The sequence below is a fragment of the Tauraco erythrolophus genome, chromosome 6, assembly GCF_009769465.1.
Source record: "Tauraco erythrolophus isolate bTauEry1 chromosome 6, bTauEry1.pri, whole genome shotgun sequence".
Taxonomy (NCBI): domain Eukaryota; kingdom Metazoa; phylum Chordata; class Aves; order Musophagiformes; family Musophagidae; genus Tauraco; species Tauraco erythrolophus.
In genome coordinates this window covers 71,218,995-71,236,448 of record NC_141470.1, presented here as the reverse complement: position 1 = coordinate 71,236,448, position 17,454 = coordinate 71,218,995, and the positions used below count along the sequence as shown (strand labels likewise).

The window sequence follows — 17,454 nt, the reverse complement described above, 5'->3', positions numbered from 1 at the left end:
TTGATCAGGGTCACTGCAGCGACTTGTTGATATTTCAGACTCAACCTTATTCGCTTCTCAGGTGAGTTGAGGTTTTGGCACGAGATGCCCGGGGTAAATCGTCGCGGCACGGGGGTTTTAACCGGGTGCTCCTACACAGGCAGGTCAAACACAAAACTGCCTCCTCAGTAAATGTCTGAACCACGCAGCGTGCGGCAGCCGTAGCAGTTTAAATACGTGTCACAACTCTGCTGCACATGCAAGCACAACCTATGGAATGAACACCACAAGCTTTTGTTAGATGTCACTTTTTTGGCTTCAGGTTAGAGACAGCTTACTTAAATCTTTCTTTTCTTTTTGTTCCTCTTTGTTGTTTTTTTTTCTTTTTCCTTCTTTTCCTTCTTCAGGCTGTGTCTTGACTGCATTGGTAAGAACGCAGCTCTCCTAAAGAACCAAATACCATGTTTGCCATCGAAACTTCTGCAGCAAGTGCTGAAAAAAATAACCTTCTGGGCTGCAGCTAACCACCGGCAAGAGAAAAAAGCTGAAACCGAACGACAGTGCCAACTAAATACCACATGAACAACGGCAACGAGACTGAGGAACACTTGGGTTTATTTACGGCGTACAGCAAAGTCTTTCATTGGTGAACTTTACTAATGCCACAGAACAACTGTATGTTAAGCTGAGTTTCTAAGTGACGTTTGAGAGCCAAGAAATCCTTTCTATGGAAGTCTCTCTTTGTTTTCTGCGGTTTAGAAAACCGGTAAAACTTCATTTGTATATATTGTTAACTTCTGCTGTTGTGGTCTTAATGAGACAGTCCATACAACTTGTTCTTTTCAAAGGTGACAAAACGATAAAAAGATGTTTTCAGTTGGATAAAACATGGCCTGAGCGTAGAATCTTACTACAGCCTTATCACATCCGCCTTTCTGGAAAGACCAAATTAGTTCAATATCTTTGGCAGATTCACACTTGTCAGGCTGGAAAAAGGTAACTGACTTGCTAACGCCACCAAATCTTATTGACTCCACCAGACTCTGTCATCTGACCATCCGGTCAAACGATGGAGCCAGACCTCTTACTCCAAGTAGGAAAATCTGTAAGCTGACTGCGGAACTTGAAGGAAAAGCTGCCACCAGCAGCGTTCCCATTTGTATAGGAAAGCTGACAGTTCATGATGCAGTTTCACTGTTTCTGTAACCAGAGTCCTTTTCGAAATAGGTTGTATATGGTATTTTGGATGTGTAAAGTTTATATTTGATTCCTGTTTAAAAAATGCTTATTTATTGTTTAAGAAGAGCGTATGTAGTACTTGCTATTTTTCTGTTCCGAATATTTAGTTAACAGGAGCACAGTCATTAAAATTTTATAGAGTTGAATCGAGACCAACTCTGACTGGTTTTTGACATTTTTTATTTCAACCTGCAAAACTTACTTCGTCAGTGAAAGGAGTTTCCGGCGCGAATTCGTGTCGGAAAGGGCCGTTTTGTAGCAGAGCTACAAAAGTTCGGTGGCGGTTTTTTTTTCGCCGGAGCAGCGCCGATCTCTCGGTTAACACCGTTTTCCTCTTGACAACCAAACGCCCGAATCTTCGCTGGGCCCGTCGCTTTGGTTCGTGGGGCGGGAGGTCCGGCGAACGGCCCCGGCCCCGGCCCCTCACCGGGCGGCGGCGGGGCGGGACGGCGCCTGCGCGGCGCTGCAGGAAGCGGCCGCCCGCGGCGGATGTTGACGGCGCTCGGCCCGCTGAGGTGAGCGGAGGGAAGGAGCGGGCAGCCGCGCCGGCCGCCTCGCAGCTCCCACCTTGCAGCTCGCACCTCGCAGCTCCCGCCTCGCCGGCGCCGCGGTAGGGCTCGGGGCCCTGCGATCGGGGGGGAGGCGGCTCGGCAGGGAGCCGGGGGGCTGTGGGAGCTGAGCCGGGAGCGGGGGACCGCAGCGAGGAGGGGGGTCGAGCCCTGACAGAAAGGAAGGGCCGGGGGGGTTGTTAGCGGGGTGATGAGGGCGGTGATGGCGCCTTGGTCTGCGCGGCGCGGCCGCTGCTCCGCTTCGGTCCTGTGTCACGGGGATGTCCCGACAGGTAAAACGGATCGGGGTCGGGATGGGATGAGGCCGCGTCTGACCCGTCGGGGTGTCGTGAGGGATGCGGACAGCCCGGGCAGAGCCGTGGGGCGCTTGGGAATGGCAGCGGCGTGTGAGAAGTGTTTGGAAAATGGCTGAAGGGGGACAGAAGTTGTCCAGTGCGGCTTAGGTTGTTGCAAAAAAAAAAAAAAAAAGGTAAAAAATGCTGATCGCCGGGGAGAGGTTAGTGAAAATCTGGTTAGCTTGAAGCAGGCGGATTTCATCGAGGTGTGAGCAAGGCTTTCTAATGTAAAGCCTAATTAAAGCTCAAAAATAAACTACCGAGGGTGGTGTAGTGTCTCTGTCATGGGAGCGATTCAAATGAAAGGAAAATCTGTTCGGAGCGGTGTAGGTGTCGAGGGTTTTGTGCCCGTGCAGGGTCTGGTAGTCTCATTAAGATCATTTTTGCTTCTCTCGCTTCGCGTGGTTGCACAAAACCATTGCTTGGGCTGTCCAGCCTTCCTGACCTTTCCATCCGTGCCTGGAAATCGCTGTGTGGTGACCGTTCCAACTCGTAGCTGTAGGAGAGCTAAAAGCAGAAGGGGACCAGGGAGTGGCTCCTAAGTGGAAGGCGACTTTGGCTTTTCAGGAGTCCCCCTGCTCCGTTACAGGCACGAGGGCACCTTCCAGGATGACCTGGCAGGGCTGACAGCAGCTTCTCCTCCTGGCTCGATTCCACCCGCAGCTGGGGCTTTGGATTACCAGTGACCCCAGTGGCAGCGTGGCCCTGGGGCTTCTGGCATGCCAGAGTCCTGGCGTGGTGGCAGATCTCGCCCCTAAGCTGCACAGTGTAGCTGTTGTCTTTCCAGGACGCACGGGGCTTTTGGCCTCCCGCATGCCAGCCTGACTTGGGGCAAGGGCCTTTGTCTGAGGTTTGGTTTTGTTGTTTTGTTTTATTTTTTTTACCATAGATAACATTTTGTGCATTTAATAGCTGCGGGAATGTTTGTGTGTGGGAGGCTTGGCTTCGGCAGCCTGAAAAGCTGCAGGAATTTTCACTTCTCATGAAAACCATACTGTAGGCAAAGCTTCCAAGTTTATTCTGTTGTGAGTTGGTTTTTTGGTCACCAATTAATGTATTTATAGATAGGTGTGATTTTTTTTATAAAAAAAAAAAGATAGCGACCTTGACTAAATTGGTGACTGAAATGATTAGAAATTGCACACTACTGAGGAATCTCTATCTGAAACTTTCTTGGCTGATGGGATGACTTCTTCCACTGAAAGATCCTTGTGAAAGAAACAACAGTGTGTAGTTTCTCTTTTTTTTTTTTTTTTTCCCCTCTGGTGGTTTCCCCTGATGGCTCTCAAAGTTCCATACTCTGTGTTATTCTGTGCACGTAGCACGGTACCGAAATGGCCGATGACAACGAAGACCTGCAGGCAGATGAAGAGCTCCCAGCTCCAGCTGAAGACAGTTTCGAGCAGCTGGAGAACGACAGCCCTGCCGAGCGCAGCGGGCACGTGGCAGTCACGGATGGACGCTGCATGTATGTCTGGGGAGGCTACAAGGTACGCTCTTCTCCTTGCTGAGTGCCACCCGTGGTGCTGGTGATTATGTCCCATTAGTTTGGGAGTGACTCTGTAAAATTATCCCTCCCCCGGAAAAGAAAAGCTCCAGTTATCAAATTAGAACGTGACATTGAAGAGTTTTGAAATGTTGAAATAAATCATGAGTGTTAAATGCAGGTCTTGGCAAACGGATAACTTCTGTGGGATGCGGGGCATCGTTTGCCTTTGTCAGCTCCCATGTCTGTTGGAGGAGAAGGAAGTACTGTCTGAGTTAAAAACACCACTTCACAGGGCGTGCGTTTCAAGTACAGTGTTATCAGCACAGCTCTGTATTGCATGTTCTGATTATGGGTTGGGTATTTATCACAGTGAGGTGTGCGTGTGCTGCAGGCAGAACTAGATCATTTTACAATTTTGACAGGAATGGAGATGAATCGTCGATGAACTTGGTAAATAAATTGGTATCTCGAGAGAAAGCTTCAGTGTATTGTTCTGGTGGTGTTATGCAGGGGGTGGGGGAGCTAAAAAGGAAATTTTGGCTCATTTATGCACCCTAGATATCCTGCTGGGGCTATGAAAAAGACGTTTTACTTCCATTGGCCCCAGTCTCTGGCTCTGCTGGGAGCTTGTCTGGTCCCCAGCAGAAGCTAAAATAGGCCAATACCTGCTTTCCGAGGGCTGCTGTCCAGGTGAGAGGTGCAGGAGGCACTGCTCCTGCTGGTTTCTGGCCTGTGATTAGATCTCCGAGGGGGTGTAAACATTCCCAGGAATCTGTAATTCAGTACATTGAGTATCCTTCTGATGTTGCTTTTTCTTTACTAACCTGTTCTGCAGAATGCCCAAGTTCGGGGATTTTATGACTTCTATCTGCCTAGAGATGAAATATGGATCTACAACATGGAAACTGGAAGATGGTACAGTAAAAATAATTAATTTAATTGTTGTTTTTTTGGGGAAAAAAAAGATAAATTCTTAAATTGGTCTGGAAGGCATGCTGAGGGTCTGTGAACAGAGAGAGAATGCCTTGATCTCTTTGTTCCCACCTGTCAAACTGTTGCATAAATGTGTAAAATATTTCCAAATTTCTTTTTTTCTGTGAAAACAACAAATGCATTTCCACAGGGTGAAGCAGGGAGAACAGCTTGGACAGGAGTGTGTAATCAACAGCGTGTAGTGTTTTGGGATGTCTGATATAGGATATAGCACCTGGAAATCGTAGTTGTACCACTTTTGATTGCAGTGGTACATTGGTAAGGGAACCTGTACTGAGTTTTTTATTTGTTGTCCTTTTGAGAAGTTGGTTTTAGATGATGATGCAGCCAAAGAAACTACGGTGTTTCTGGGAGCAGAAAAACTTATTTATTTTTTATAAACTATTATTGGGAGCCTGAAAGTTGTGTGCAACCTGCGTGCCTGATAGTGCCAGAGGAAGGAATCCCGTGCTCCAGTTCTATAGCTGACTCAAGCCTAAAGCCAAGTCTCCTCAGTACTGTGCAGAAAGTGCAGTTTCAGCCGTGCTTCCAGTGCTTCCAGTCCTCTTCGTGGGTAGGAAGAGCCTTGGACCTCATCTTTGTGGTTGTAATGTTTACAAACATTAAAACTCCAGTAGCAAAATAGAAGCCCTCAGTTCAGACAGGTGCATCCACTTTGCCTGAGGATCTTTCTTGGGATTCTGAACGTGAAAGGCATGCCAAACTCCTGAACTGGGCAGGCAGGATTCCTTCTCCGCAAAACGTGTGTTAATTAAATTGCCTTTTCCCCACCCCCTCCCTCGTACCGTGCTGGTGTTGTGAATTGTTAAACCTGCAAGGTCTGAGGAACTGAATGGGCCACAATGGCCTGTCATAATTAAAACCACACTGGTAGCGTTGTAAATTTCTACTCCAGATAAAATCATTCTTGTTCATTTTTATCAGATAAAATATTTTAAACTGTGCTTCTAGGAAGAAGAGTAAAACAGAGGGAGATGTTCCGCCTTCCATGTCTGGAAGTTGTGCCGTGTGTGTAGACAGAGTGGTGTACCTCTTTGGAGGGCATCATGCACGTGGCAATACAAACAAGGTTAGTACTTTGGAGGTAAACTCCTCCTCACAAACAAGTTTCTCCTCATTAGCTGTTGTTCCCATTTTTCATAAACTAGAGATGGCCTTTTCAGTTAATTAAAATCCATCCTAAGCAAGGAATGTGTAATCTTATCAAATCGGGGAAACCTTTTTCTTCTGGATGACTGGACAGGTTGGATCTCATTGCAGAGCTTAAATGTTAATAGCAGGGGATGCTGAACATGTTTCCAGTCACTGGGTCCTCCATGACTTCTGCAGCCTAGTATTTTCCTCTGCTGAGCATATCCCAAGTTCTTGGAAGCGGATGACCCAGACACGAACTAATCAAAGCTAATTTTTGTGCTGGCCTAACGAGTTTTGACTAACAAAGCACAGTGCTTACTGCAGGGATTTTTTTTCCATGCAGGTGATCGGCTGGCTGGCTTTTACCAGTTCAGTGTCTTAATTTCTCTGCAACAGGTCAGGTAACGTGACGTTTGTAAAAGAGGTCAGCCTTCAGCTCGGCATCGTTTCACGTGGTCACTGCAGCCTGGTGGCTTTACACCGCTGAAGGAACGCCCTGACCTGTTACTTGTTTTGGTTCCACTCGTTCTTGAGCAATTCACCCTGTAAATTGCCTTGCCTTATGCCATTGAGTTTGCTGCTTTGGAAAGATGGGAATTTCCAGAGTTCACTGAGATAACATCAGGAGGTGATTTGTAACTGCTCTGTAGTGGTTTGAAATCATAGAATCACAGAACGGTTTGGGTTGGAAGGGACCTCAAAGATCATCCAGTTCCAACCCCCCTGCCATGGGCAGGGACACCCTCCACTACACCAGGTTGCCCAAAGCCTCATCCAACCTGGCCTTGAACACTTCCAGGGATGGGGCAGCCACAACTTCTCTGGGCAACCTGTTCCAGTGCCTAACCACCCTCTGAGTGAAAAATTTCTTCCTTAGATCTAACCTAAATCTCCCCTCTTTCAGTTTAAATCCATTGCCCCTTGTCCTGTCACTACACGCCCTTGTAAAAAGTCCCTCTCCAGCTTTCCTGTAGGCCCCCTTTAAGTACTGGAAGGCTGTTACTGGAAGGATGTTACTCTTCTCTGGAGTCTCTGATAATATTTTCTGATGTTCTGAAAGTGTGTTTTAAATTAAATAGGTGTTTTGACCTCGCTCTTGGTATGAACTGAAAGTAGCTCAATGCAATGCTTGCCATCAGTCTGAAACAAACTGCATTTATAAAGTGTGACTTGCTTCTTTTCTGCTGTGGGGTTCTTACATTTCAGTTAGTTCATGTGTGTCTGTCAGCTGTTTCTCTCCATGTAAAAATGGTACAACACACAGAGAAGGGATGATACTGTAAAAAACACTTTTTTTTTTAACCAGATTTTTTCTTATTGTAAGATAAGTGCTACTTTGTACACAGCTTCACTGTATCCCATTTCAGCTTTTGGATTGTAAAACTCAGTCCTGTTAACGTTTATACAAAATTACTCGAGGCTTGAGTCTGCAGCAAGATAAGGATCTTTGGATCCATGTTTTGTCCCAAGCATTGCCAGTGTTCTGTGCAGCTAGGAAAAGAACTTTTAAATGATTTCTGTACTAATACATGCTAATTCAAAGTTAATAGCTTTAAGCTAACCGTGTGGATAAAAAAAAATCTTTTTATTTTCTACAGTTCTACATGTTAAATTCCAGATCCACGGACAAAGTGCTGCAGTGGGTCAGAGTGCGGTGTCAGGGGGTACCCCCCTCATCAAAGGACAAACTCGGTGTTTGGGTTTACAAAAACAAGTAAGGCTCCAGCAAGAAGGTCAGCACAGCTATCCTTGCGTGTCTGTTTGCTTTTCATCTCTTCTAGTCTTGTCATTGTTGTGTCTTTTTGTTTGAACAAGAGCTGCAGAAGGACTTCTTGCCTGCAGCATACATGTGCTTCAGGAAAAAGCTGGATTTCTTCTCCAGCCGGCCTTTTGAAACTGCTCCAGCCTTTAACCATTGATAAACCTTGCTCCCAGTTTGGGTGTATGTGAGCTCCAAAGTATCTGTGTGAGTCACAATCCAGAATGAAGGCTTGTTACAGGCACATCTTCCATGCTGCCTCCTTAGTACGTTGCTCTAAAGACACTGCCTCATGGTTACTTGCATCAGCATCGTTCGTCTCGGCAGTTGCATCTAGAATTATTTTTCGTGGAAGCCTGTTCTAGGATTCCCCAAATCCTAGAATGCAGTCTTTTGTTCACGTCTTGTGGGACAGCTTGTGTTTCTTTGATAGCTGGAGAGCAGGAAGCCTTTTTAATCTTAAAATTGTGCGTGGCTTTTTCAGCAGTGCACGTGCTTAATTCGGTGTGTTTTGTGCTGGTTGCACAAAATAAGGAACGTGTTAGATGAACTGCTGTTGATGTTACCTAATTTAATGTGTTGGGATAGTGTCCCAGAGATGCCAGAAGGCCTTTTGGCATTGCAAACCTTGGAAAAGATGAGGAGGACCAGGAGAAGGTGTTGAAGCCAGATGAGCTGACGTGCAAAACGTTGGTGTTGCTTTGTACCCTCCTCCCCTATTCAGTTGGCATAGCAGGGAGCTGTGCAATGAGGTTGTTCCAGCCTTCTGGCACTGGATGATAGACTGAGGAAAGACCCAGGCTCGCCGTGTCCCAGCTGCTCCGGAGGTCGGATGGAAGTGAATTATCTCAGGGTTGGGCAGGGACTTCTGGCTCTCTTCTTGGAGCATCTAGCCGGGGCTGGTTTCTCAGAGAGTTCCTAGCTTCCAAAGAACTGGACTCCACAGTGCTCTGGCACAGGTGACATCTCACATGGCCAGAATTGTCCCCTTGCAGGAGAAGCTGGAAAGGCTGATCCCCGCAGAGCAGGGCTCTCTCCACAGGCTGTCAGCCCGCTGCCTGGCATGGGCAGTGCTGCTGGGGTACGTGATGCCAGGGCCTGAGGAGGTCTGGTGTGAACAGGTGGTAACAGTCAGGGGCCTCTGTAGTTCTTCTTTGGTCACAAGTGGCAAGAGTTGCTGGTTCTTCCTGTGTTGTCACATTTTGTTACCTGTTGTTTCTGGCTCTACTGAGGCAGAGGGAATCAGGGGTGCTGTATGTCCTGTGTTTGAGCCACGTGTGGTGATTTTGTCCAGTACACGGAGAGAAGGCTCACTGGGAGGGTGATACGATGCCTGATGGGATCGGTTTAGGTGGCACTCTGTGCACAACTGGAGTTGGGGGCGTTCAGTTAGGTGGTGTAGGTTGTTTTCTGTTGCTTCATATTCAGCAAGAGCTTCTGGCAGAACCATGCCACTGGTTTCGAATGTGTGCTAAAACCCAAACGTAAAGGTATTTAAACATTTAAAAAACAAAAAAACAGTAAAAACAGATGAGTGACTGCTCATAGTAACTGCTCTTCAGGCTTCGAAACAAAATGCAACAAGTGCCCAAAAAAGCCCTAAAAAACTTCCCAGGCAGTTCATTGGTGGAAAGTCTGCTGCATGTAGTGTGCCTCGGCCTCCTCCTGCCCTGCCTAGCACACATCTCCGCAGTGACCATGCCCAAGGTGTGATGCTTTCCCTTTGCTTCTTGCAGGAGTGTCCGTGAACGTTTTGGGCTCAGGGAGAATGAGCAGAGGTCTTGGGAAGGGCAGAGGCAGGAAACTGCAGGAATAAACCCCTGGAGCTCCTGTGTGGGAGCCCTGGTGGTGACGGCTGAAGCACAGTGACCAGGCAGCAGGCCTGGTAGCTTCACACCGTTGGAACCGAAGCAAAGCTTGGAAGCCTGAGGCCTGAGAAGCAGCTACAGAGAGATTTACCGTGGGTGGTAGGGTTGATTAGGCAAGAAACGGGGCCCCACACCTGGAAAAGTTGCATTGCGGACGGGTTGGAAGTAGTGAAGCCAAAGGAGCTTCCCAGTTTTTCCTGTCTTCTATTTGAGCACAGCTTTTACAGAACTTTAATTGGTAGCAACAGGTGAGAGAGTGTTTCTAACGGATCTTGATGCATGTTTTTGTTTCAGGCTAATATTTTTTGGAGGCTATGGTTATTTTCCTGAAGGAAAACAACGGGGAACTTTTGAATTTGATGAAACCTCTTTTTGGGTAAGTAAACCTTGAAGTGATTTCCGTTTGAACTTTAATATTTGATTAGTGCTTATTAAAACTTGTTGCCGATTTATTATTTTTTCCTAAAGAATTCAGGTCTTCCTAGAGGGTGGAATGACCACGTGCATGTTCTGGACACTGAAACTTTTACGTGGAGCCAGCCTATAACTACGGTAATTATTAGTCGGACATCAGTTAATTAAGTTGTAGCTCCTAATATGCATATGTGTGCCGTATCTCTTGTAGCATCCCGTGAAAATAAGCCTGACTCTGCCAGGCCTGGGCTTTAGTTTGTGTGGAGTTAGAAAGGATGCCGATAAAGCATCCTGCTCCCTCCTTGAGTAGCCGTGGGGAGTTAGTGGTGGCCTGTCCCAGTGGCTGTGGGCTGCACATGCTCTGGGAGCCTGGCTGTGTGCTCGGTTAGCCTGCAGTGTGAAGCTGTTTTATCTCTTAGGGGGTCCTACCTTCAGTGTCTATCTCCCTGGCATTATTTCGGAAGATGTGGTTGACTGTTGGCAAGCAAGAAGCACAGAAATTCACCCCCAAATTTTTTTTTTCTCCTTTCCTGCTCCACCCTGCTGCCTTGTTTCCGTGTCACCAGTCTTTAACCGCGAGTGTTCAGTTGTCAGGTGCTCTGTGATCCTGCCTTCTTCAGGATATAAACCAGTCCCTAAATGCCAGGAGTTAGAAAAGATGGAAGAGCTCTCTGAAATACCTAGTGCTAGGAATGACTTGCAGGGTCATGAGACTGGGACTCCACAAATGGACTGTGTGGAGCTGGTCTGGTCTAGGCCACTTGCTCTAGCTGTTTTGTGCTGGTTTTGGCTTCCTTCCTGGGACGTGCAGTCTGCCTGATCCAACCAGGGGAGGAAACCTGGCCAGGAGCTCCAGCTCGGGACTGTGTGACCAGAGCTCTCGTCCCTTCCCGTGCTTCCTGAGCAAGCTGTCTTAATTCCCTGTGCCGTGCTCTGTCGTGGGGAGCTCAGGAAAACAAAATGTCTGGTTTCCTGCTGTCCTCCCTGTAACGTGATCATACGGGATGGTTTGGTACGTTTCACTTGAGTGCTGCATTGTGGTCAGAACAAAACGAGACACTCTGTAGTTGCAAATACACACTATTTTAAGTGTTCCAGAAGTATTTGGGAACAGGCAAACGGAGAATTGGAGGAAATGAAATTTGAGATAAGTGATTCCTTATTCAGATGGCCAAAGAATTGCTTTGTCTTAATACGTACAGATCTCAAATATTTCAGAAGTAACTCAAGAAAAACACTGTAACGATTCGTTACGTCATTGATTTACAGTCTGAGGTCTTCTGTGGCTGTCTGAACCCTCTTCTTAAAGCAAAATTTATACCTTGACACTTGAAGAAGGGGAAAAAAAAAATCTTATTTTTAATTAGTTTTCTGATCTTCAGTCCATCAAAAGAAGCAAGTTTGTGCACACGGAATGACTTACAGGATGTTTTTTCACTCTCTGTTCCTTGTTGGCATTAAATCTGACTTTAGTTCAACCTTTCATCTCCTGGGGTGACTGATTTGTGGGACTGAGACCTTGCTTGTCTTGAGCAGGACACCCAGGTGAGCTCTCCTGGAAGGCCTGAGGGGAGCTTGGCCCCTGCCCCACTCTGTCGGCTGTCACCCCGCGCCTCCCAGGGTGCCCGGTGCGAGTGCAGCCGTGCTGCTTCGTGTGTGTGATGGGCACCTTCAGCCTCACTCCTCTTCACTTGAGCTGCTGCAGGTTCCTGGTGAAATGGCATTTTCTTCTGTTGTTAAATTAAACTTACCTTATGTCACGTTTTCTTTTCCCAGGGTAAAACTCCGTCACCACGAGCGGCTCACGCCTGTGCCACAGTTGGGAACAGAGGCTACGTGTTTGGTGGCAGATACAGGGTAAGCCCCAGCCCAGTTTAATGATGCCCCCAGTAACGATTACCCCAGTAAACGGAGTATTTTCAGCTGTGGTCTGCTTTATTGTAGGAGTCCAGAATGAACGATCTGTACTATCTGAATTTGGATACATGGGAGTGGAATGAAATGTAGGTACTAAAACTTGAGTCCTTTTGTTTGTAAAGCAATATGGAGATGCCATTTTTATTCACTTCTAATCGATAAACTCCAGCAAGTCAGTAAACTCAAGTAGACCTGATCCTCCTGATCAGTTGCTGACTCTTGCTGTCAGGCTTTTTTATGAGTAAAACTCTTCTGCTGTGTCCAAAGAAATTAAACTTGCTGTTGGGTCACGAGCTATGCACAGTATGATGCTGCATTCCTCAAATACCTGAAAAACAATCAGAGCAGAAGAGAGCAGCAGTGTTTTATTGTAGCACAGGTGTAATTGGTGCTGCTTTTCTTGAAATACAGAATCACGCAGGGCATTTGCCCGGTTGGCCGATCGTGGCATTCTTTAACCCCGATCTCCTCAGACCACCTCTTTCTCTTTGGAGGATTCACCACTGACAAGCAGCCGTTAAGTAAGTCGTTCCAAAAGGTTTTGTGTTGTCTTTGTGTTCTTAAACACTTGTACACAGAATTGCTTGAATTATTGCCTCGTCACCCTAATGCTTTCTAAATTCCTTCCGTGCACTTGTGATCCAACTCCTTATGGTCAGCAGCTAATTTCACAGAGAAGGAGTCACTGAGTGTGGTGAGACACCATTATTTATAGAAATTAAACTGCTCTAAAAATCTGTCTAATGCAAATGGCAATTAGTAAGATCTTTACAGTTCTCCATCTTCCTTTCTGACTTGGCTCCCCTAAACAATTATTAAATGCCTGTTTTTGAATAGACAGCCCAATGTTTCATAGTTTTTTTTCCTAAAACCCCTTGATTTCTCAAAAATGGACTGTGTTGCTCCAGAGTACCTGTGTATTGCAGCAAATGTGAAAGAACTAACAGAATACTGTTTATTTTTGGGGTTTTGCTTGTTTGCAGGTGATGCTTGGATTTATTGTATCAGCAAGAATGAGTGGGTACAGTTTGAGCATAACTACGCTGAAAAACCAAGGTATGATAGACATTTTCCTGGAAACTTCCAAAACAGAGTGAGGAAGCTTTTCGTGTCGGCTGTCAGAGAGAGGACACGTTCCTCTTCACGGCACTCGTTTTTCTGAACAATACCACGCACATGCCAACTTCCACCCCAGAAACACCGGGTTATCCAACGTGCGCACAAAATGGCAGATGAATACCGTTGTAGGACTGGTGCTGGAGGCAGCACGTAGCTTTGTGTTTGTGGAACAGCAGGAAACATGGGATTTTCTATGAGGACAGGCTGAAAGAGTTGGGGCTGTTCAGCCTGGAGAAGAGGAGGCTCCGGGGTGACCTTATAGCGGTCTTCCAGTACCTCAAGGGGGCCTACAAGAAAGATGGGGAGAGGCTGTTCAGGAGGGCCAGTTGTGATAGGACAAGGGGTAATGGTTTTAAAATAGAGGGAGGTAGATTCAGGTTGGATATTAGGAAAAAATGTTTTACCATGAGAGTTGTAGAACACTGGAACAGGTTGCCCAGAGAGGTGGTGGATGCTCCATCCCTGGAGACGTTCAAGGCCAGGTTGGATGAGGCCCTGAGCAACCTGATCTAGTTGGAGATATCCCTGTTCCTTGCAGGGGGGTTGGACTAGATGACCTTTGAAGATCCCTTCCAGCCCTAACGATTCTATGATTCTATGATTTGGGGGTTGATCTCCTGGCTGCAGAGGTGTCAGAGCAGTGACTGCCAGCACAAGAGCTAATGGAACACGTGTGTGTTCTTGCTCTGCCAGCAAGCCGGACACAGGCAAACGCCACTGTTGTGAGCATCCTCGCCGGGGGCTCGTCCTGTGCACACCCAGGATATTTTTGTCTTCCTGCTGAGGAAATGAGAGGTGATGACCTGCAATTTAAAAGCAGCAAAACTGCTGTGATGCACGTGTGTGGCATTGAAAACACGTCTGTCATGTCAGTTACTGCGATCCAGACTGGGGAAGCATCCTGATTCAGGTTGAAGGAGTTAAGGCAGCTCTTGCTGCTGGTGGGGGCGAGGGGGGGGGTCTGTTCTCCTGGGGCAGGAACAAGGCAGAGCTGCTGCCCCCCACCCGCTTTCCCCTCCTGGAGCAGCAGGTCAGCGCCGTGTTGGTGCTGAACGCACGTGTGACGTTCGTTGTTTCCCCAAGTCTCAGGAGAGCGATGCAAAATCTGACTGACTGCCTTCGTTCAGTCGTTTGACTCGAGTGGGCCATGAAAATGAAGTTTGTGCCTGCAGATGACGACAGCCGTCCCCCAGAAGCGACGGCACCGTGGGTTCCACACGTGCCCGCGCTGGCAGGCAGCGTGCTGCTGAGCCCCGCGGCTCTGCAGCCCTGCTCTGACCAGGGCACCTGGCATGGCCGTGATGTGCCAGCCAGTTTCCTTCTCTGAACATAAACTCCTGTTGAATTGGTCACGTCTGCAGCCATGCTGGTGGGAGGGCAAACTTGCACGTGCTAACTTTAAATACCAATCCTGAATGTGCGTTATGGGGTGGGGTGGTTTTTTGGTTTAACGCAGTGCTGACTTCTGTTCCTAGGTTGTGGCACACCGCTTGTGCAAGCGAAGAGGGAGAGGTGATCGTCTTTGGGGGCTGTGCCAACAACCTACTTGCTCACTCTAAAGCTGTAAGTTTATTTAGAGCTTGCCCTTCCTGTCAGCCCGGCCCTTCCTGCAGGAGCCGAGGTGTCTTACCGCTCCAGTGGGAGTGACATGTCATAGACAGCCGCGTGGTCTCGTGACGGACTGGCAAAGGTTCACAAACAAAGCTTGGAGGGGAAATGTTTTGCTGCTTTTCTGGAAACCAGGTCGTTACTCATTGTTTAAACAAAGGGTGACTGACTTTCCCTCGCACGTGTGTTTCACTTGGAGCCTGTCCACACCTCCCAAGTACTTCTCTAGCTTTGCCCTGTGCTTCTCGTGGAGGTGTTTTCAGGGAGCTCCTCCCGAAGGAATTTCTTCACTGTGGTGCTGACAGAGAGGGGCTCTTCAGCCAGGATAGGGGTGTGCTGGGTCTGTAAAAACACAAGTTGGCTGGAAAGGGAGACTGGGAACAAGCACCTTGGAGTGCAAGAACCAGTAGGCGTCAGCTGGAATGGGCAGGTGGCAAACAGGAGCAGGGCAGCGCTCTGCATGTACCAGCAGCTCAGCGCTGGCAGACAGTATGTTTATGTGCATTCAGGGAGGAGGCTTAACCATTAAAAACCAGCACATGGACTGCTGAGCCTGACACAGTGCCTGTGTCCGCAGCCCCTCAGCGCACAGCCCTGAAGACGTGGAAATGCCTGCATGTGGCGGTCCTGTTCGCACCCCCTGAGCAGGGTTGTTGGCCAAGGTCAAAGCCGGGTTGTTGGCCAAGGTCAAAGCCGGGATGCTGGGCTCACAGGCCCCCGACTGTCGTTTTTAGCCCTCCCAGGCCAGGTTGAGAGCTCCACCCGGCCCAGTCCCAGGCTGACAGCAACAGGAAATGCTGCCCAGGGAGAGCGTGTGAGCCTGGCCACTCTGTGCACTCGTTCCCCTGCAGCTGGGAGTGCCCATAACTTTCCGTAAGATTTGGAGAGCAATTCTGCATTCAGCTTGTCTGCTGCCTTTATGGTTTATGTGAAGTTCAGTTTACTCCCTCCTGGCAGCTCTCCCACCCCCTGAGCCGTGCTATTTACCTTCCTTCCCAGGGTCCGTCTGTGTGAGCCTTGGTGGTTTGGCTCCTGCTGGAATAATGTGAATCCACATAACTGCAGCCTTCCAGTACTTAAAGGGGGCCTACAGGAAGGCTGGAGAGGGACTTTTTACAAGGGTGTGTAGTGACAGGACAAGGGCCAATGGCTTTAAACTGAAAGAGGGGAGATTTAGATTGGATCTAAGGAAGAAATTTTTCCCTCTGAGGGTGGTGAGGCACTGGCACAGGTTGCCCAGAGAAGCTGTAGCTGCCCCATCCCTGGAAGTGTTCAAGGCCAGGTTGGATGAGGCTTTGGGCAACCTGGTGTAGTGGAAGGTGTCCTTGCCCATGGCAGGGGGGTTGGAACTAGATGATCTTTGAGGTCCCTTCCAACCCAAACCATTCTGTGATTCTATGATTCATTCTAACCACACTGCTTCTCTCTCTCTCCACCCCCAGGCGCACAGTAATGAAATACTTGTGTTTTCTCTACAACCAAGATCTCTTGTAAGGTAAGAAAACAAGACTTGAGCATTAAATTGTCATGTCTCCACCTAAGACAAGTAGTGCAGGGTTACCGCCAGACCTCTTTCTTACATTCCTGAAATACCCAAAAGCATTTCTTCCTCTGAAGAATGCTGGAAGAACAGCAGCCAGTGATGAGGGAATCAAGCAGGGCTCCTCTCAGAAGCACACGTTTGGCACTAAACAGCTGTAAGGAAGGAACTGACCTCGCAGCCCTTGCCCAAAACCACACTAACACTGGCCGTGTTTCCCTCTCCCCAAGGCTGTGCCTCGAAGCAGTCATTTGCTTTAAGGAGATGCTGGCCAGTTCCTGGAATTGCCTCCCCAAGCACTTGCTGCACAGTGTCAATCAGCGGTTTGGAAGCAACAACACCTCGGGCTCCTGAGCCCTCTGCAGCCGGCGCTGATGGAGCTGTGCCCAGATGAGCAGTTCTGAGAAGATGTAATAATTTCACCACGTGTGGCAAACATTGTTTAACTTGTATAGGTTAAAAATCCGTAGCGTTGTTCCGTAGTCGCTTCCTGCCTTTGAGTTGCATGTGAATGGCCTAGAGAGAACCTATTTTTGTGTAAAGATGTTTGCAATAAATGTATTTAATGCAAGTGGAGATGTAGCCCGTGCTTAAGGTGAGACTAGTTGGGGGTTTGTTCACCTTGGAAGTAGGTGTGGGGGCCCACCCCGAGCGAGAAGATGCGGGGGGGGATGTGTGTATGGAAACACTGCTTGTTACGGCGTCCCCAGTCAAGGGCCTGAGGGTGCCAGTGGTTGTGCAGGAAACAGGGAGGCAGGCTGGGCCTACAGAAGGAGCGTTGCTTTAGTCTCACGGTTGCTGTGAGGAGGGAGCAGCCCTGGTTTAGTCTCCAGCGTGAGGAAACCGTCTGCTTAACGCTTTGCCACGAACGCTTAAGGTCAGGGAAACGGTGTTTGGAAATTGTACCACTGCCAGAGTCCATCAACTGTCGTCAGCCTTCAGCTGTTAAAGCACCACTGCCCTCTGCTTGTCTGTAGTCTGGTTTTTTGGGAACTCTTTATGTTGTGGAACTTGAGTCGTTAACCTTAGGGAGCAGAGACTCTGCCCTGAGAGATGTCACTTGAAAGTGCTTGAGCGTGTTGGTGGCCGTGCCAGCAACCCGTGGAGCTCAGCCACAGCTGAGGAAGAGGAGGGGAAGGAGGATGTCAGCCCAGCGGAGGCGGCTGCAGAACAGGTCAGTGCCTGCACCGACTCGCTCCGCCTGGCAGGAGCCCCAGCAGGTGGCACAAGGGACAAGAAGAGGCTGTGCTGCTGCGGGGAAGGGGTGAAACCATGTTTAAGCTGTCCTCAAAAAGAAAAATAAAAATTAAAACTTGACTTCTAGAACAAAATAGTGTCATTTCTGCGTGTTTCTCGTGGGAGCTTTAGCTGTGGCTTCCCTCAGTGCTCGGGCAGTGCAGACCAGAGCTGAGCTGTGTGTGTCATGAGGTGTGTCACGAGGGGCTTTATTCCACAGGGTCGGAATTCTGCAGCACCGTTGGGCTGTGCTGG

At 48.3% G+C, this 17,454-nt stretch overlaps 2 protein-coding genes across 3 annotated transcripts in view; both read left to right on the top strand.

Moving 5' to 3' along the window:
* Positions 1-1,006, top strand: part of KLHDC1 (kelch domain containing 1) — a 31,322-nt gene extending 30,316 nt beyond the window's left edge. For both annotated transcript variants that reach the window (XM_086613207.1, XM_086613206.1), the window contains 2 exons: positions 9-61; positions 387-1,006. In XM_086613207.1, the coding sequence (XP_086469333.1) occupies positions 9-61; positions 387-561 (228 nt within the window). In that variant the 3' untranslated portion in view covers positions 562-1,006. The remainder of the gene's footprint in view (positions 1-8; positions 62-386) is intronic.
* A 785-nt stretch (positions 1,007-1,791) lies between these two features.
* KLHDC2 (kelch domain containing 2) lies at positions 1,792-16,539 on the top strand. Its single transcript, XM_086613581.1, has 14 exons — positions 1,792-1,828; positions 3,445-3,612; positions 4,447-4,526; positions 5,556-5,673; positions 7,337-7,452; positions 9,660-9,741; positions 9,834-9,917; positions 11,556-11,636; positions 11,724-11,782; positions 12,108-12,217; positions 12,680-12,752; positions 14,291-14,378; positions 15,866-15,918; positions 16,194-16,539. The coding sequence occupies exons 2-14, from the start codon at positions 3,457-3,459 to the stop codon at positions 16,315-16,317; spliced, it is 1,224 nt and encodes a 407-aa protein (XP_086469707.1). The 5' UTR covers positions 1,792-1,828; positions 3,445-3,456; the 3' UTR covers positions 16,318-16,539.
* The last annotated feature ends 915 nt before the right edge of the window (positions 16,540-17,454 follow it).

What these genes read in the sequence shown, in the direction of transcription:
- KLHDC2 (XM_086613581.1), top strand. Translation starts at nt 3,457, where the DNA reads ATGGCCGATGACAACGAAGACCTGCAGGCAGATGAAGAGCTCCCAGCT. An exon ending in AACATGGAAACTGGAAGATG is followed by an intron (nt 4,527 to 5,555) that starts GTACAGTAAAAA and finishes CTGTGCTTCTAG; the next exon opens with GAAGAAGAGTAAAACAGAGG. An exon ending in AACTACGCTGAAAAACCAAG is followed by an intron (nt 12,753 to 14,290) that starts GTATGATAGACA and finishes TTCTGTTCCTAG; the next exon opens with GTTGTGGCACACCGCTTGTG.